Below are 20,832 nucleotides of genomic sequence, written 5' to 3'. Positions count from 1 at the left end.
AAAGTCTTTGTCGGGGCACCCTGGAGAGGCGGCCCAACAACAAATTTTAAAAAAGAAATCCTTTGTTAAACTACTTTTGGGAGTCGTGGATGAGAGTCACTACCTAAATATAGTCAACTCTTCTTGGTGGCCGCTGTACGATCATAGTGGAATCTCGTCCTGAGGATCCAGGTTCGAACCCCATTGACGGCGCAGTGGTGGTTAGCTGAAGTTGGTTTTCTGCGGTTTCCCCAGCTTCGAGGCGCGAATGCGAGCCGGACTCCCATTTTAGAAAGTCTCTCCACATAGAGCAGGCAGACCTACAGCACGGTACTGACATAACATGAAACTTTAAGCATTTCCATCTTTACTTCAGAATATGAAAGACAGATGCTCTCACGACACGAAACAGGTGCAACTCGGTACAACATAAATACGTTAGGGTAAGGTTACCAACCATCCCCTTTTTGATGTAATTTCAAGCGTCCTCCAACGTTTCGGAAAATTTACCTTTTTGTCCTCCTTTTCACATTTCCGGAATTATGTTTCTTTTTTTCAGGGAAAATTTTTTTCTCCGTTTTGAAACATTTCTTCATTGATACGACTGTTTTTGTGCTTTTTTTACCCCACACGCATTCACCAATAACCGTCGAAATTCCCAGAATTCTCTGTTTCGTCTCATTTTAGCGGTACCATTTAGAGTTGGGAAAAATTATTGTGGTACCCGCGGTTTTGTGTCGGAATAGTTGCGTCATCTATTGGGAAAACTGAGATAAATGAAATCACTAAGGATGCGTGTGCAGGTGTCCTCCTTTCTCAGTTTGCAAATCTATTAACCCTACGTTAAGGCCACACATACACAGAATCAGAACACGCATTCCGGCATGTGCCGATTCGTTCGAAATTCCATAGTTTAGTGTATATGAGGTGCATGTACGACGGTTAAGTAGTAGAAGTAGTCAACCCTGCTTGAATTAGAAGTTAATAACATAAATCACCAAATCCTTTCAATTACTCATGCACATCAACAGTAAATTCATCAGCGTTCAAGCAAATGTCACCAAGTCCAGTTTTGAGATTGTGTTAATTTGAGTCGTTATGAAAAAAATAGTGAAAATTATTATAACGATTTCTAACTCCTACGGTAGATAACTGTTGTACGTGGTGTAGTTGTTGTTCAAATTCATATTCTGAAGTAGAGATGAAACAAATGTTTATATGAAATAATTAACTGGAAATTCTAACCAATTGCAGCAGTCTATCAAAAGGTTTTTTGGTGGACTTGGTGACTTTTGCTTCAACGCCGACGAAATCTGCTAGAAGTCCGAGTGGACTTCTGCTAATAAAAATACCTAACAGGACTTAGTTAAACATGGGCACCTCTGTTGCTTAGCAACGGGAATTCAATTTCGTTAGTGAGCTTTACCAGACTGTCGAGCATTAATTGGAGATGACGTTGGGGTAATTATCTCGAAATCACAATTTTTGGACTTGATGACTTTTGCCCGAACGCCGACGATATGAGGATAATTAGTAATGATCTACTAGCGGTGACAATGGAATTTTTGTGTGACGCCCTCTTTTTGATAACATATTTTTGTCTACAAGCATTTTTAAGCTACAACAATAACATTGTCCAAAAAAAGTCTTTGCAAAAGAAATTTCATTTTTCTAATAATCGTCGTTTCTTTTGATGATGTAATTTCTACGATATGCGAAACTGTAGTTGGAAATTCCAATCGCTTCCAATTTTCTGTATAAATAATATTTCTGTGTTCACACCAACGCCCCCCCCCCTCCCCTCCCCATAAGGGTGGGACTGACAGAGCCCGGAGCGATTCTCGTCATTTTCTTGTTTTTTCACGCTATAAATTCATTATAAAGCGCCCGTGAAAGTGTGGTCGGGGAGGCCCACAAAAGATCTCAGCCTAGGGGCTCTCTCCAGGAGGGGGGGGGGGGGGGTAGCCAATACCAATTCTGTTCATACTTTCTTTTTACATTTTCCTAGTCATAACAATTAAATTCACTGTATTTTATAAACTTCTATCAACAAAAAAAAAATATCCAATGATCTCTCATCACTAACATTTTGGCATTTTTTCAACAATCTCAGCAACAACGTCATTTTTTTTCAAAAAATATTGGATGATGCCTTTTCTTTTCTTTTTTTTTCTGAAATACAGTAAGTTAAAATGTCCATTCAGCAACTATTTTCAAACAACCTATTAGCAACAACAGTAAATAACAACAATAACGTTATGTGTTTCCCAAAGTGGGTAATATCGCCCCCCGGTGGGCGATAAAAGATACGGATTTAACATAGGATCCTATGGGTTCACTTGAGTTGGGAGCGGTGAGAGAAAAAATTCTAATGAAGGGGGGGGGGCGATGGAACAAGAAGTTTGGGAAACTATGCTTTTGAATATTTAAATAACGGCAGTAAAATTTCTTTAAAATCTCCCAGTGGCAACAGTGAGAATTTTTTAACATTATATAGAAGGGGTTTTATGCTTTGTTTTGTTAATGAATCCCCTTATAGATAACTGTGAAATAAAATTACGGTTTTTTTTTCAATAATCACGTGATCATTTTTATTGTAACAAAGTCATTTCTATAAAAATGTGGGGTAATTAGATCCAGACCTACATACCGGATGTCCCATAAATTTGTGAATGGTAGTTTAAAAATTCATAGAAAATTGAAGCAATTGATATTTTTGAATGCAGTGTGCGAAAAGTTTTTTTTTTTAAATTTGTGCAGAAAAAGATATTTCGTCGGTAGAGGGCACTGTATGAAAACAAGTCAGCGAAAATATGCAAATCAGAATCCTATAAAATACAGGTTGCATGATTAACATCTCTGAATTTTCCTGTAATTTGCGCTTACATAACGTTTTCATTATGATGTTGACATGACACTGGGCGAAAAAAAGCACTGTTGGTGAAGTTGTTTTGCCTCAGCCACGAATCACCGGCTGAAACTTTACGAATATTTCGGACACAAAAGAAATTGAAGAACGGTTAATGTCCAATCACTTCTGTATTTTCGTGCAGCGCCCTCTAGTGACAAAATTTATACAAATACAACGCCACAACAGGCAAACTGCCCAACCTAAGAACATCATGGATCCCCGAGCCATTTTTTGGAGGCCCTACCTACTACTACTACACCACACATACACCCCGCCCACACTCCCCCCGCGGAACCCCCCAACGAATCGGTACATGCGATAATGTGCGTGTACGTGTAGTGAAACCTGACGTGAAGTTTTGTTGTTACTCTGTAATGCTTGTTATGTGTAGTGCTGCCATCTGCCACAAGTTTTTCTAACTATGAGTGAAGTGTTATGATTGAATGATTTATCGTTGTAGGACTGTTGCTCTCTGTGGTGAGACTTTTTAACGGGGAGATCGGCTCGCATTTGCGCCTTGAAGTTGGGAACCACAGAAAACCAACTTCAGCCGACCACCACTGTGGGGTTCGAACCCGGATCCTCGCATCGCGAGTCAGTCACTATAACCACTCGACCACCACAGCGGCACTAATGTACTAATTCCCCCTCCCGCATACCGCAATACAAATAATTATAACAATTCCTTCAACTTTTACGAATTTTTTAACTATTTACGAATTTATGGAACACCCAATTTTAAAGCCGGTTCCAAACTGCTACGTTTGTATTTCCCAGAGTGCAAATCCAAATCGAAGCAGAAACTGTGACGCGCTAAACATCCACACGTTGAATCAATGATTATAAAATTTTGGCCGTAATTAATAGTTGAAAAATATGTATCGGAACTTCTCTCCATTTACAGTCAAAGTCGGTTACAACGACATCAAAGATTTCGTGAATTTTTTTTCGCTATAACCGAGGTGTTACAACCGAGGTTACCGTTTTCGACGAAAAATGTAATCAGATGCTATGCGAGAAGCTTTTATTTCATTATGATTAATGTAACCATATATTTGATCCAGAGTAAACGGCAAATTATGGTCTCAAATACGAGATGTCACCAATTCCCGCCAAAAATATTACCAACTATGCCTAAAGGCGAGAAATCGCCAAATATGCCTAAAGAATTACCCTTGGCGAGAAATACCGCACTAGAAAATATGAAGTGATTTAAAATGTATTTCAGGGAGGAGAAGTGGGTGGAAAAATTAGCATGGCAAATAAGGTAAATGAATATTTATAATCATATTCATTTTTACACAATTTATATAAATTGTGCAAAAAAATACTTCATCACTAATCTAATTCTGGTAAAGATTAATGATTTTGAATTAAATTCTATCCAAAAAAAACGGGGGAAACGGGACATTTTCGTAATGAAAAAAGTCGAAAAGAGTAAAATTATGGGAAAATATAATAATATCCCTTATACGTGTCATGATAATTAAGAGCACGTTAGAACGCCAAACTTCTAAAAAATCTTTTTTCCATCGTTAGGTATAAAAAAAACGACGAAGAATGTTTCGTTATATCCGAATTCATGGCGTTTCCATCGACGTTATAAGCAAGGTTCATTAACATTATTCTCTACGGAGGATCATCAGTATCGACCATCAATTATTGATGTTATAGGCGGGGTGGTTGTGAGTTGATATTGTAAGCTGATAATCAAAAATAACTATACTGGACAAGAAACGGCAATTAATATGCAAAATTCACACGAATAAGTTTCCTTTAAAAGAAAAATACTCTTTTATTGATGTTATGCATAAAATTTTGGATCTCGATATAGCAATAAAAAGGCCGAAACACCCGAAAAAATTAGGAGCAATTTATTTTTGTGCGTCGAAAGGCGATTATTATTATTTTTAATAATAGTAATAATGATAGGTTTTAATGGTGTGGTGGCTGCTTTTCGTTTGGCACTTCGCCAAATTCCGTTAAGCGAATATTAATTAATGCGGCAAATGATCTTCTTCAGTTTTTCGGGAGCAAATTTTCGCTTTAGTTGTTCATTAATACGTACGTTGCCGGTTTTTATTATCATTATTATTGCTTGGGCTCGCGAAATAATGCTCATAATTGGATGCTCATTAAAGGAGTCACGTTACAATAGCCACCACCGAGAAAATACGAGACGCGGAAGACTTACCTTCATGTGTAAGTCGTGTGACATGATTCTTTTTTCAATATTTACATAATATTTCCACATCGTATGTGTGAGTGGAAGAATCATTATTCTTTTTTGTTTCTGGAAAGGCACCATTTTAGAAAAATTCGGCTTATTTTAGTAACACTGAAAGGTCACGGGTAACTTTTGAACGCTACTAACTTCTCTGAGATTCACAATGAAACGTATGCAGGGCCGTGACAAGATGGAAGTAATTACTGTTGCACAGGGCAGTTCCGTGAGCTTCAATTGGACCTTGATGGGAAAAGAAATTTTCCATACATGTACAATTAATTATTTGGGGGAAACCCACTGAAGTTTGGGTCCCTAGGGAAGTGGTTTCACTCTTTCATTCTTCAATTACCACTTAAAATGTGGTGCGTCGCGTACTCAAGAGTATCGCATACTAAGAAATGCACAAGTGTGCGTCACCCCCCCCCCCAAAAAAATGCGTATGAAGCACATGTTGCGGTACTTACCCTTAGAAATGCGTAGAGGTTCGTGCGTACCACTTGAAACATGTAGGAGTCTTGCTTATCTACAGATATGAGTAGGAGGATTTCTTAGCGTTAGTCATGCGTATAAATCTAGAAATGCATCGAAAGCTTTCATACGCCTACAAATGCGTAATAAGCTTGTGTTCATTACCCTTAGAAATTTTTAGAAAGTGTGCGTGTGCCACTTAGAATGCGGTGTGAGGTGTGCATTGCACCTACTCTTACAAATGCGCCGGTGTGTGTCGGAGCCCTAGAAATGTGTATAAAGCACGCGTTGCTCAACTTACCCTTAGGAATGCATAGAGGTTCGTGCGAGTTCCACTTAGAATATGTAGAAGGCTTTGCTTCTTATCTACAGACATGCGTAGGGTGATTTATTATCCTTAGAAATGCGTAGAATGATTTATTATCCCTAGAAATGCGTAGGATGATTTATTATCCCTAGAAATGCGTAGCAAGTTTCATATCCACTTAGAAAAGGCGTACATACCCCGAGAAATGCGTAGAAAGTTTTCCTACCAACCCTCTGACCAGAAATGCTTAGAAAGCTTACAAACCCCCCGATAAATGCGTAATAAGCCCGATTCGGTACCCTTAGAAATGTTTAAAAAAGCGTGTGTACGACTTGAAATACATAGAAAGCGTGCATCGTTTGATATTAGAAATGCTAGTTGTGCGTCTCCCCTAGAAATGTGTATGAAGCATATGTTGTTCAACTTACCCTACCACGTGTAGGAGTTTTGCTTATCAACAGACATGCGTTAGAGATATCAGTTGCATGGAAACGCGTGAAAGGAATAGGCATTGCATACCCTGGGAAATGCATGCGAGTCTTATGTGCCGGCGTGCGTACACTGAGATGTTTGTGATGCATCTCAAAGTGTTTGGTATTGCATGTATACAATATTGTTGGCCCCCTGGGGCCTATACAATAGGATGCGATTGGAAATGACAAAGATATTGTTTGATATTGGACAAAAAAACTAGTGATAGTGGGAGATTCGGCAATATAGAGAGCTTAGGAGTTTTGTTCCATTCACCAATGGTATGAGGAAAGAAGCTGTATTTAAAGCAGTCAGTGGAAGCAAAAATAGGTTTTAATTTAAGGGGATGGTCGAGTCTTCTAGAGATGTAGGATGGTTTGGCTAAGAGACCAGAAGTATCTATGTTGAATTGACCATGGACAATTTTATATAGCAATGTTAATCGAGAAATGAGACAAAGAGTAGAGAGAGGGAGGAGATGAAGTTTGTTTCTGAGTTCAGGCACGGAAACGAAAGACGACCAGCAGTCGTAAGCAAATCGGGTGGATTTATTTTGGATTGATTCTCTCGAGTTTGTCTATATTACTGGAGGTGTAGGGGTCCCAGATTTCAGCGGCGTAGGAAAGAACGGGGTATGACTAGAAAGATTTCTAGCATTCATACATCCCCCCCCCTCCCATTGTACTAATACTGCATCGCGACTAATGTTTTTCATTTGTTATTATTTTCTTTATTTTTCAGCCACACACACACATTGCCGATTTTTTGTCACGTACCCCCCGGAAGACACACGTGCGAGGGTTGGAAACGCCTGCGAACCATCCACGCGGCTAACATGATGCGAGATCCGTGTTGATCCATCATCATGGATAACCTTACTGTGGCCCGAGCGTCATGCTGGTGAATGATTGAAAATTGAACAATATCCAAAAAATCAAAAATGATCGAAAATGATGTGATTTTCCCCCAATCTTAGTCGAATTAGATTAAATAGTTGAAAATTCACGACATTTTCCAACAAGAGATGACTCTATGTGTTCACAAAGCATTACGAGACACTATACTTGTGAGTCACTTCGAGGGTTATGAGAAAACTGTGCAGTATATTCAAAGCATTATATAAATTGTAATGTTTCTATTTATATAAATCTCCCCACCTCCCCTGACGGGACAATAAAGTGATTGCTGACGCGAATTGTGTGGATTGTTTTGCAGGAAAGGTGGCCTTCTGCTCAATAACATCCTGGGCGTTGGTGGCGCAGCCTTGATGGGGTTCAGCAAAGCAGCCAGCAGCATGGAGCTGCTGATACTCGGCCGCCTCATCATTGGATTCAACTGTGGTGAGTTCACAAACTTAATAACATAATTGCTACAGTTGTACAGGGAATGTCTGATGTCCAATAATAGAAATCGGACATTGAAATATACAGGGTAACGCATAAGTTCGTAAGTTGTTTAAAGATTCATAAAACTTGAAGGAATTGATGTATTTGAATGTGATGCTTGTGAAAAAATTATTCTCACGTAGGGGGTGTGTTGTGTGTGTGTGTTTTTTGGAACAAATAGGACTCAAATTTCTGTCGATAGATGGCGCTTCACGAAAGCAAATCATTAGTGATTGGGCGTGACTTTTTTCATTATCCTTTGTGTCCGAAACGTTTGTAAAGTTTCAGCCGGTGATTCGTGGCTGAGGTAAAACACTTCACCAACAGTGGTTCGTCCACCAATGTCAACATCACAATGAAAATCATATGTAAGCACTAGTAACAGGATAATGCAGAAATCGTACACCTTCTTTTCATAAGACACTAATTTACATATTTCCAGTGATTTGCTTTTGTGCAGCACCCTCTATCGACAAAAATTTGAACTGGTTTTTTTTTTTTCTGACAAAAAAAAAGAAATCCCTCTTCGCGATAATAACTTTTTTTCACAAACCGCATTCAAGTTTTCGAATCCTTTCAATTTTTATGAATTTTTAAACTGTTTACGAATTTATGGGACACCCTATATATTGTTCCAGTGTCCAATTTCACACGAAAATATTCAGCAGAGATTTTATATGAAATACGTATGTATGTGATTTCATAGGTCTCAGTACCACGTTGGTGCCTATGTACTTGTCAGAAATATCACCGGTCACACTCCGCGGGGGACTTGGTAAGTGTTTCGTTCTCTTATTTCTTGTGTTTTTTTTTGTTTTTTTTTTTGATTTTTTATGCGTCATTTCATGTAAAATCCGTCTCGTCGTACCAGCAATTTGAGCCCCGTTTTACAAAAGGTCTTGTAAATCTTGTTCAGCAAATGTTCCTTTTTTTGTCGATTCTGCGGGAAACATAAAAAACATAGTAACCGGTATTGCGCTGCATAAAATTTACACCAATATGAATAATAAAAACGAACAATTTCTAATGTCATATATTGAAACATCTCGTAACAGCCAACCCTCAGATGCGGTCAACCCCCTACTTTACGGCCTAATAAAAATTTCCTGGCAAAAATCCTACTTAAATAATGTATTTTAAACCCCTGCTTTACGGTGACCCCTCAGATACGGTCACGGACACCAATTCTATCGTTCGTTCTATTGGACTAGAAACCCTGTATGGACAACAGCAGTTGCTATTTTTTTGGTTCGAATTATGCTCGTTAGATGGCATCATAGGCTTATATCTTTCTGGGCGATACCCGCTGGTGCCTGGCACTAGGTAGCCCACCAGCGTGAGAACTTCTATATCCTTCTAGAGGAAACCCGCTGGTGCCTGGCGCTAGGAAGGCCCACCAGCGTGAGAATTTCTATATTTTTCTTGAGGATACCCGCTGGTGCCTGGCACTAGGAGGCCCACCAGCGTGAGAATTTCTTTGGCTCTCAGGGAATACCCGCTGGTGCCTGGCACTAGGAGGCCCACCAGCGTGAGAATTTCTTTGGCTCTCAAGGAATACCCGCTGGTGCCTGGCGCTAAGGCCCACCAGCGTGAGAATTAAAGCTTTCCAAATTCTCTGTTGTACATTTTTGATTTTGAATATTTGCCATGCTACTGTTAAGACAATGTTCCACCGAGGACTGTTGTCGCGAGACATTGATCTAAAGCATGGATAAGTTAATATATATATATATATATGTATTTTTTTTTGGATATGGGGATCGGGTTGCGCTATGGCGGCCGCAGCGTTGTCGGTGCGAGAGGCGGGAGCGCTGTGGGAGATTGGGCGTCTGGCTCTCGGAAAGGCTGTGATGTTGAGGCTCATTTTTCCGCTATAGCTCACCCAATTGGGTAAAGGGCAGAAAATCACTTCATTGTGGTAGGCCTGAGCTATAGTCGGTTTCAGATAAAGATAAAGGCATCATAGGCTCTGACATCAATCCACGTTTTGGCTATTTTTCAGTGAAATTGTGGCTTGAAGTTTGCTAATGTTTGACAACTGTGTTGTCATTTCAGAATCTGAAACCGCGTGTTGCTGGTTGTGCTCGTATATTTTACACGTTATTCCACGCTGATTAATATGGCCAGCTCTAGTTATAGTCGCTGTCTAAGTACTGGACAGATGAAATACATTTTCTTATAAACACAATGACGGAAAGGCATTGAAGTTAGTCTCACAACTAAAAATACATTTTGAAGGAGTTTTCAAACATCGTTCGGTGTGCAAACTTAGTAAAACTTTTTCTACCGAAATTTTAATTGCGTCTCTGTGCAATAATAATATTTTTTCATGACTTATCGCATCTGATATTATCAGAATTTAGTCCATTTTCAAATGAAGAACCATTTCAGTTATTGTAAATACCGTGTTTTACAGTTTCAACAGGAGCCCCATATCTGATACGGCCACCCCTCTTTTACGGACGAATTTTTTTGTCCCGTGAATGTCCGCCAAAGAAGGGTTTTACTGTACAACAAATTGTTCATTTTGATGCTGTTCACCGGTTTCAAACCAACAACCAATTTTACTTCCTGAATTATAACATCGTTTTGTTTTTATTCCAAAGTGGCAGTAGGTTTTCTAATGCAACGATTTTTTCCTCCAAAATGAAACATAACACTGGAAACACTGCTGCCATCTACAAGAAATAAGAAATATCAAACATGAAAACATGTAAACCGGTATTATATATATGGCGCGTAAAATTTACACCGGTGTGAAGCTAAATATTATTAGTTTCTTGTATCGTACCACTTATCATTCATTTTTACTCTGCACACCGATTTCAAATCAACAACCAATTTTTAACGCTTTTTTTCTATTCCACTAATAACACTAGAACCACTGCTGCTGCTGTCTACAAGAAATGACAAAATATCAAACATAGTAACCGATATTATGGTGCATAAAATTTACCCCGATGTGAAAAAAAATAACAATTTCTAATGTCATACGACATAATATTCATTTCGATGTTGCTTACCAGTTTTAAACCAACAAACAATTTTACTTCCAGCATTATTACAGATAGTTTTGTCTTTAATCGATAAGTGGCAGCAGGCATCCCAATGCAGAGCTTTTTTCTTTCGTGTTGTATAGTATAAAAACATCACTAGACTGACTGAGTCTTTAAGACTCCGGTAAGCTTTCCTGTTTGATGTACGAACTGGATGAACAGCATTTAAAACAAGACCAGAATTGAACGTTTCCGTCGCTGCCCAGCCTTTGCAGGCTGTCTGGCGACTTACAGATCACCAGGGGTGGTATGAGAAGGAAAAAGACAAGTTTGTGCATGTGTGTAAGGTATGTAGTTAGTGTATGTGTGTGTGTAGAGAATGAATGAGCCAGGAGAGTATTGTTTACAAATCTTCGCGAAATGAATGCTCATCGAGATAAAACACAACCCAATCGAAGAACAAGGGGGAAATGTCTTAAGGGAAGTAGCTGATGATATGCTACCCAAAAACCCCAACATTATAAATATTTGCATAATCGAGAGACACTAACCAGAGATGTTTGAGGTACTGTTGAACCGTCATCAGTCATATAACCATAATCAAGAACGTCAAAGAAAAAGTTATAATGAAGACATCACACATACCATCTCTGTATTGTAATAACATCAGTTTCAACACGACACGATTTTAAATTAATCTGCAAGAAATACAAAAACATCAAACAAACATAGTAACCGATATTATGTTGCATAAAATTAACACAAGTATGCGACAAAAATTAAAAATTGTTATGCCAAAAAAAATTTATTCTGATTCTGCACACCATTTTAAACCAGCAATTAATTATTTCTTCCGTAATTATAAAATACAGTTTTGTTTTGTATCCGGTAGATAGCAGCAGAAATCTCAACTCAAAGCGGTTTTTCGCATGTATGATACGTATTACAAAACATGAATCGTGCGTGTGTGTGGGGGAGGGGGGGGGGCTTGTTAGGCAAAATTTTCGTCCTATAATTTGTTTTTTCTTTCGCCTATTCGTAAATCATTTCTGCCAGCTGAAGAAAGCTGATCTATGTCTACAGACTGACTAAATAGCGCAAATAATCTCTTCTCAAGACATTCAAGTAGAGCTTACAGCGATACGAATACACATAAAACTCATGGACGATCATTTTCTGCACACAAGGGCTAATTAGACCGGGACCTACAATTTATTGCCGATTCCGAACGGCAGGCTTGTTTTTTATACTCATCGAGAGGTTGGGGGACTCCATGCGGTAGCAATTTTTTGCTGCGGTCAAGTCGCCGTTTTTTGTTGTACCCTTGTGTCAGGAAAGTTTTCTGACAAGGACGAACCGGGTATCGAACTCGCGACACCTCTGAACACCCTTTGGTACGTTAGGCGAGCATCGTATCGACCGGGCTACCGCGCCCCTACTGCAGGTCACTCAAGTAATCTGTAAATGTCCCGCTTAGTTGAAAGTTTGTTCATTTTGTACAAAATTAGGTTTGAGGTCGCGGTCCACATCAGATGACTCCGAGGGCCACGGGTCGAGCACGTATGCACTAAAACATCGAATCATCGTAGCCAATGCGTTTCAAAGATTCGATTAAAAAAAAGCATTCCCATATCTGTAAAATGGCGATAAGTCTCACTCGACTCGTCGACGATCGCCGTAGAGCAACCCATTGGAAAAAAAGCTAATAACAAACATTTCTTCTAAAAAACGATGTTTTCCTCTTCATTCTCCGTGAGAAAAATCAAATAGGAAAGGTATAGTAATGTATTCAGTTTGGCAATGACCTACGAGCTTCGCGTCTTTGAAGTAGGTTCGTCTCCCACCCACCCGGTAGTAGGTTCAGACCCATCAGTTATTCATCCCGGTCCTAGAGTGAGAAAAAAAATGCATATAAATAAATAAGAGAAATGGTTCAGAGAGAGGAATGAGATGAGGATCTCTTATCCCAGAGAGAGATTTCAGTTCCATTAATGGAGAGGAAACTATACGTGGTGTACATTATAGGAAAAGGGAGGCTCTGCCTCTATTAAAATATGGCTGGTACTTGCTGCTCCCCATTAAATACTAATGACTCTCACTTCATTCTTTTCTTCAGGACGAACGTTAACTTTTCCTTTTTGCTCTTCTTTTACCTTTTTTTTTTCATATATATATATTATTATTGCTCCTAGAGAGAAAATAACACCTTGAATCGAGAGAAATTTTTTATTCAAAAGATAAGTCTTTTTTTTTTTTTTAAGGAGATTCCGGGTCATATATTCTCTGCTTTCCTGAGTGTGTTCGCTTTTTTCTTGTATTCTCTTTTGCACATAAAAATCTTCTTCTTTTTTTTTGTCTTGAAAGCTAGGAAGACGCCAAATGAGCCTCGAAAGTGGCTTCTTCTGTTCGAGAGAAGTTCCAAAAAAAAAACGTTAATCAAAAAATGTCTTTTCATGTGAGTGTTAAGAAGTTTAATGCGTTAATAACGGATCGAGTATGTTTCATGCACCGGACGCCATTTAGTGGATTTTTCTTTTTGAGAGAGTGAGAGAGTCGATGAAACAGTAACCAGTGATGAATTGAGGGTCAATTACTCACGAGTTCATACATGCATATGCATGTGTGTGTTGTATGAAATCTTCCCCCATCAAACATGTTCTTTTTTTTTTCTTCTTCTTTTACCATGGTGATGATGAGACCATCAATTTGCCCGGAGAATTTCGTTCATTAGATAAGCCTTCGTTCTTTTGTCCGTTCATTAGCGTGTATATAACGAGGGAAATTTTTTTTCTCTTTTCTTTTATAATTAAAAAAAAAACTCGTTGGAAGCTTCGTGCTTAATGTAATAATAACACTAATAATAATCGATATATTCATCGGGCTGAAAAATAATCGATTTAAATAAAAAGAAACTTTCAACGCTGTACGTAGATTTTTTTTTTTTTTCCTTTCGACCTCAGTACATGAAAGAAATTCATGGAATTTCATCACATTGAAGATATTTTTATCTCTTTTTTTCTATTTGTCTCTTTTACGCTTAACCATGGAAACAAGATTAATTGATAAGCTTATTTTCAAAAGGGAACGTTTCCACACTATTGCTAAATTTATAGTAAAAGTAAGAAGTATTTCTCCGGGATATGTTTGCTTTACAAACGTATAAAACAGCAAAACAGGTGGCATGTAGAAATGGTAGAAGAATATTTGTATTCACAATAAAACTTCTGTTTTGCGGTCACCGTTGGGACAAAAAAAAAATCGCCCGTAAAAGCGGGGTGACCGTTAATCAGGGGTTTGAAATGCATACTTTTATTATACAAAAGGGAAATTGTTATTTGGCCTTAAAGGAGGGGGGGGGGTAACCGCATCTGAGAGGTGTCCGTTAAGAGCGGTTTTACTGTACTATGTTTCTTGATCAACATTCAAGAGAGTTATCCACATGAATTTTGGAAATGTTGCGGTTTGAAAGAAAATTATTGGAAATGTTACGTTTTGATTAAAATTTAAGCTGTATTTATTTTTTTTTTAAATTTCTACGTCACCTGTTGATTCCAGATGGTTTTAACTAGCCCAGGAAGGTACTTACTCCTTTCTGGCCATTGACATAAAAAACACGATCATTATACAGTGGAACATCCCATAATGGGCACTCTTATTAGCGGACACCTCCACTGACGGCACAATTTTTGAATTACATTGACGGGACTCAATGTATCATGCCATCCATTAACTGACATTCCTCGTTAGCGGACAAAGTTTTCTGTCCCGTGAGCATCCGTTATAGAGAGATGAAACACCGAATTGTACGAAAAAGGTGGATATGTTCCCTTTTGATAGAAGCGACTAACTTTACATTGTAATTTCTACCAAAAATATTCCTGTTTGAATAATCCCGGTTGCATAATCTGGCAGAGCTTATCCCAAAGATTCATAAACAGTGAAGAAGTGCATTTCGGAAAAAAAGTGGAAATGTTCCCTTTCGAAATTAAGATCCCCAATTACATTTGTGATTTTCCAGCTTGCTCATTTCCGGAATTGCCCCTTATTACGGGACATTTCCGTATTTTCCCCGTAAATTTCTACATCTCAGGATGGTCTCTTGCTGCGGTCAGCGTCTATTTATCTGCGTTATACTGCACTTTATTGCACGATGCATTTGAAGTGCGTTTGCATTCTTAATTTTTACTTTCCCGGTGTGTTTGTAATTAATTTTTCTTTCCTTGAACTGTGCGCAGGTACGTTGAATCAATTGGGAATCACGGTGGGCCTGTTGTTGTCCATGGTTCTCGGCATCCACGATATCCTCGGAACGAGCGAAGGATGGCCGTACCTCCTCGGTGAGTAATTTCACGCACGCAATTAGATCCTGTCTCACATATCCCCTCAATTACTTTTTATTTGTTTATCCAACTTGTGTTATTATGTTGCATTATTTCATTCATTACATATTGCACGTGCATATATTACGGTAAATGATGTAAATTGGTTATTGTACAATAATAGCCAAACCTCTGGGTTAGTTTGATAAATTTATCACTTTTATACCGGCGCATACGCATAATACCCAAGTGTTGTTGGTAAATTTGATAAATGCAAACAAAATTGTCCCTTTTTCAGATGATTATACAATTATACATAATACCAAAGCGTACCTGGTAAATTTGATATTTATCGCCTGACCGATGATTATGCATGGGTATCTAGGGCAGTGCTTCTCAACGTGTGCGTCGTGACTTTTAGGAGCGTTGCCAACCTTTGTCGGGGAAATCGCAGAGTTGTAAATATTGATGTGTATGTGCTTTATTTACGCTTTGAAATTGTTCTTTTATGAATGCACAACATCTAATAAACTATTCCGAGAAGCCGCAGATGAACCTTGGCAAGCTAGCACCTCTGTTTGAGCACCTCTGCCTTAGGCTGGGATTATACTATGAAATTTTGATAAGAGATCTTTTACAAAACTTGAGAAGAAAAACAACCAATAAGCCTACTGGTTGCATTCGCTCAAATGTAACCGATGCGCTTATTGGTTGAGTTTTTGAAGTTTTATAAACGAATTTTTTCAAAACGTTTATAGTGTAATCCCGGCCTTAGTATAATTGGTGAATTTGATAAAAATTGGTGAAGAAAATTCCCAGATGACTGTAGTGTGTTTGATGAATATAGTTGAACCCCGATATAATGAACTTCCATTTAATAAATTTCATGATTTAACTACTTTTTTTCCAATCCTGTGCGGATATAAATCGGTGATTATGCATAGCAACAGGCAAATGTGAGAATTTAGCATGGTTTATTGTGTTTACCAACAAACGCTTGGGTATTATGTATAACTACCGGTAAAAGTGAAAATTTTAGAGAAATTTATAAAACTCACCAAAATGGTGGACGATTATGCACAAGGGGCCGGGATTAAACTATAAAAGTTTTATATTAGTTCTCATATAAAACGAAAAATGCAACCAATAAACGCATCGGTGACATTCTAGCGAATGTAACCAATAGGCTCATTGATTGAATTTCCCCGTTTTATAAAAGAACTTATATAAAACCTTGATAGTGTAAATCTAAAACCTAAAATCTTAATAAACCTTAAAAAAAAAAATCTAAAACCCTTATAGTGTAATTCTGGCATAAAAACCGGATTCTCCACATTTGCCGCGTAACATATACAGGCTTTCCTGGAAGTGCTAATGTGGCCTTTATTTCATCAACCGTCCGTCGTAGAGGTATGATTCCAATTTAAAAAATGCTCAAAAGGTGTTCAAAAATTACCCTGTAGCAGTTTTGAGAGGGGAAATACAGTGTGTCACAAAAAAAACTATATGGTCTCCTTGTCCTCTAATTTTCAATTAGAAAGTTGTTACCCTGTCTCTCCTTAAAATTGTCAGTCTGTTGTACTGTCTCTCCTCCAACAAAAAAAATTTACATGTTTCCAAGTGCAATATTCGGTGAGATATTAGAACTAAAAAAAATCGGAGAGAAAAATATGAAAGAACAGCAAAAACTAACGTGCAACATTTTATTCCCTTCATTTATGCTGTCCTTTGCCAACTTTTCTCAGCTTTTTGAATTCGAATATCTCAGCCGAATATTGCATTTAGAAACTTGGATTTTTTTTTACCTCGGGAGAGAGAAAGCGCAACAACTTTCTAATTGGAAGTTAGACGACGGGGGGGGGGACCATATAACAATTTAGATTTTCTATTTTGTTACACACTGTATTTTCACTCTCGAAACAGAGTGGTTCCTGAACACATTATGAACATTTTTTAACTGTACCTCTACGACGGACGGTTGATGAGATAAAGGCCGCATTAGCACTTACAGGGCACCCTGTATATGGATCATGCTGGGCCTTCCCCACACACACACACACACACATTCCTGAGCTGGCTCCCCACGGACTAGGACATTTAATGATTCCCCTACATTGATTTTTTTTCGTGCATTGAATGTAGCAGAAACATGAAAGATCCAGGTTTATCCCTTCGTGGGAGCCATGGATCTCGTTATGTGGTTTCTTTTTCTAACTGATTGGCATTCTTAATATTCTTCTTTTCACAATGAATGTAATTATAATTCCCTCATCATTAAATATTTACTTTCCGGTTAAATAAATTACGTGGAAATAAGGATCAATTTTTTTTTTTCTACGGAGCCTGAGAATGATAATAAGCTGTAGCTCGTGTAACGTAACTGAAGTTTTACGAGCTTCGCCGGGATCTTTTATAAGCTCAAAAAGTGCAGCGCGTGTATGATACGAGCGAAGAATCTTGCTGTAGTGGACGATTTCTCTCTGCTCGAGCGCGAAAGTTTGATCGCTATCGATCGATCGATCGAAGATGAGTTGTCCCTTCCTGCCCCCCCCCCCCACCTTTCCCGGCTGAAACATTCACTCGAGCTTATTATGAGGGAATGTCGTGCGTGAAACGTCCCCGTGTTTAGCGATCGCTTCGGAATGAATAATTCACCGATCTCACTTCTCCAATGTTCCGCGCAAGGGAATAACGCAACTGTGCACGTTAAGACGAACCTGGAATCGATACTTCGTTATGGTATTTGGATCGGCACTAACACATGTTCCTATTTTATCAAATGGCGTAACTTATTATAACAGCCGGTCTTGAAATGACAGGCTGACTAGACCGCCATCTTTGAGCAGAAGTGTGACGACAGTTTATCGCTATAGGCAATCGCTTGTGTTACCTATCCTGCGCTTTTTTTTTTTAACGATTTCCGTTGCATTACTTAAAGTGGCCGACCTGTTCTTTGCTCAAAGATAAACGAAAAGTCCGCTCTCTTTCATACGTACCTTATTACTTTGTAAAATATACTTAGCAAATAGCGCTTCAAAATAGATCTCGTGGGGGCAGATACCCCCCTCAAGGTACCAATCCTGGATGTTGAAATTGGAGCATCTTAACCCCTTTAGGCGGCATTAACGACATATCTCGTCTCCTTATAGCCATGCACATATTGCGGCGACCAAAAGGTACGGGAGTACATAATAGAGACTAATGACGAAAACAACTGTATTGTGTTCTATTATACACCGCACATACTCGACAAGCGATGCTAAAGATAGAAACAGACCACTCAACGAGGTGCGCGATTTGAACAAACCTGTTCGTCTTCACCCCGATCTGCTGATTTTCACTATCTGCTGATCGGTCAATTCCCCCCCCCCCCGTTTTTTTTTCTTTCCCTCTTGTGCGGAGGGATCCTTATCATCACACCCTTACATTTCACAGCCCCTCCGGTCATTTTCGCTATACTCTTTTACTAATGTGCAGGCGTCTCTTCCTTCACCACTATGCATTTCCTTCTTCCTGGTCGCAATTCTTGTATAACCCGTACCTCTTCACTCACCTACGAGAGCGGTTCAAGGGCCTCTTATTTTAGCATTAATACGTCCAGCTATTTTGTCACGTTGACCTCTCATTGGAACACTTTTCCCTGTACCCCCCCCCCTAGTTCTCACCTGCTGAAAATCGGAAGAATGTATGATATTTTGAGTATATGACTTCATTAAAGAATATATGACATTTTGAAGGGAGTTTAGGGGGTTGTGCCTCTTAAAGGGTAAAGAGAGAGGGCCTCTAAGACATAAATATGGTCCATAGTCGGCCATGGGGAAAAAAAAGGTTGAAAACTCCTTGGGGCCCCTTTATATTCGCCCTTGGCAACAGGAGCCACCAGCCCTGGCTCCTAGGGCGGGATGGGGGGGTGCACTGCACCCATGGCCCCTCATCTTTGGCTCTCTTCGAGCCCCGCCCACGAGAGGGAGAGGGTTGTTTCGAGTGTCCTCCCTAAGGGAGGGCACCCAGACCCCTCTCGACTCTCGTCGAGCCACTTAGAGTGCAGATGTCACTATTGGATCTGGATTTCCCGACTTTATTTAATCTTGTTATTCTCTTTTTGTATTACTTTTTTTTTTTTTTGCGCAGGGCTCGCTGTAATTCCTGCCGCCTTGCAGCTGCTGTTCCTGCCGATGTGCCCAGAAAGTCCTCGATTCTTGCTGCTGACCAAGCAGCAAGAATATTCTGCGAGAGAAGGTACGTACGGTTGTAAATAAATAATAATACTGTATTATATCATAGTAACAATATGCCCCTTTTTTTTTATTTTTGTTATGGTTATGGGAGAATCAGTGCATTCTGTTTTATACGTGAAATTTGCGTGATTGATTCATTTTCTAATGTTTCTTATAGCCCTGGAGCGACTGCGATGCACGGTTCAGGTTGAGGACGATCTCGAAGAGATGAGAGCCGAAGAAAGAGCTCAAGAGCAAGAGACTCAGGTAAGTCCCTCGTCCCTCACAAGACCGATAAGACGTTTTCAATATATACCAAATAATTGCCTACACCAGGGGTTCTCAAACTCTGCGTCGCAGTGCCCTGATGCACCTCCAACCTTTGTCAGGGGTGCCTCAGAGCGGCGGCCCGACAAAGGCTTTTTTTGAAGAGATTCTTTGTTAAAGCGCTCAGGGAAGTCGCGTATAAGCGTTGATTAGGGTAAGGGGCGCAGCGGGTGGAAAAAGTTTGAGAATTCCTGGCCTAGACATTTTGCGCCCGAGTGGCGTGGTGGTAAGATGCTCTTCTACCGAAACCCGGGGGAGAATATAGATAATTTCCCTTAACGAGCTTGAGGCGGCCGCCGATAGATGGCGGCCTTCATTTCCAACCCAACTCATCAATGGCAGTAAATTGCGGTATAGCGATATGGCCAGAGTTGATGAAGTAGCAATGTGCCTAGACATCTTGATATACCGAATTACGTTTGGAGGTTTTATGAGGTCGGAAATTGCTAAATCCTGAATCTTTTTTCCTTACCCAGGGGTGCTATTTCCACTTGTGAAAGAGAGATGGCGTTAAGAATACCGCACATGTCTATTAGTTACTGTAAATACGTGGTTTCACTCAGGCAGGCGCGGATCTAGGTCGATGTGTTGGGGGGGGGGGCGAGCGATTGGTTGTCCAGGTTCGTTGAACCGTCCGGTTTACACCATTAGGTTCGTTAAATAGTCCTGTATTTTATGAGACAGAAATTTTTTCCATCTTTGGAGGTGAAATCGCCCCCCTCCCTCCGGATCCACGCATACGCTGAGGTGGTTTAAGTACTACTATACCAACCTCTTGATGAAAGATGGGGTAATGTCATATTTGCATATTAATTTTTTGGTCAATGATAGTCAATAAAATATTGTTCCCTCTCCCTCGTTCATCTTCAGTAAAATTATCTGCCGAATGGTGACGTCATATTGATGTATTATGAACCGATTTTTTTTAATGATATGCATATAATTTTTAATTTGAATGATTAATTATTGGTTTTCAGGTATCGGTTTGCCAGCTTCTCAAAAGCAAAGACCACCAACTTCCGCTGATGATCGGAATCGTGATGCAACTCTCGCAACAGTTAACGGGAATCAACGCTGTAAGTATATACACGTACTATTACTCATAAATTAAATATTACACGAGAAATATACTGTAAATAAACAGATTTGTGGCCATCATTAAATCGAGGAGAATATCGCTCGATTTGTCGAACGACAAGTCACGGAACACACGATTTTGTATCTG

General features: G+C 39.3%; 1 protein-coding gene across 6 annotated transcripts in view; it reads left to right on the top strand.

Moving 5' to 3' along the window:
• Positions 1–20,832, top strand: part of Glut1 (Glucose transporter 1) — a 220,070-nt gene that overhangs the window by 172,103 nt on the left and 27,135 nt on the right. For all 6 annotated transcript variants that reach the window (XM_089251418.1, XM_089251415.1, XM_089251414.1 and 3 more), the window contains 6 exons: positions 7,579–7,703; positions 8,455–8,523; positions 14,980–15,081; positions 19,195–19,302; positions 19,459–19,547; positions 20,585–20,683. In XM_089251418.1, coding sequence (XP_089107544.1) covers positions 7,579–7,703; positions 8,455–8,523; positions 14,980–15,081; positions 19,195–19,302; positions 19,459–19,547; positions 20,585–20,683 — 592 coding nt within the window. The remainder of the gene's footprint in view (positions 1–7,578; positions 7,704–8,454; positions 8,524–14,979; positions 15,082–19,194; positions 19,303–19,458; positions 19,548–20,584; positions 20,684–20,832) is intronic.

This window comes from Pholcus phalangioides, unplaced genomic scaffold, assembly GCF_987345545.1.
Source record: "Pholcus phalangioides strain wild (caught in Gottingen) unplaced genomic scaffold, Ppha-v1.0 ptg000024l_1, whole genome shotgun sequence".
In the NCBI taxonomy this organism is placed as follows: domain Eukaryota; kingdom Metazoa; phylum Arthropoda; class Arachnida; order Araneae; family Pholcidae; genus Pholcus; species Pholcus phalangioides.
Note: the sequence above shows the minus strand (reverse complement) of the source record. Positions and strands in the feature narration are given on the sequence as shown.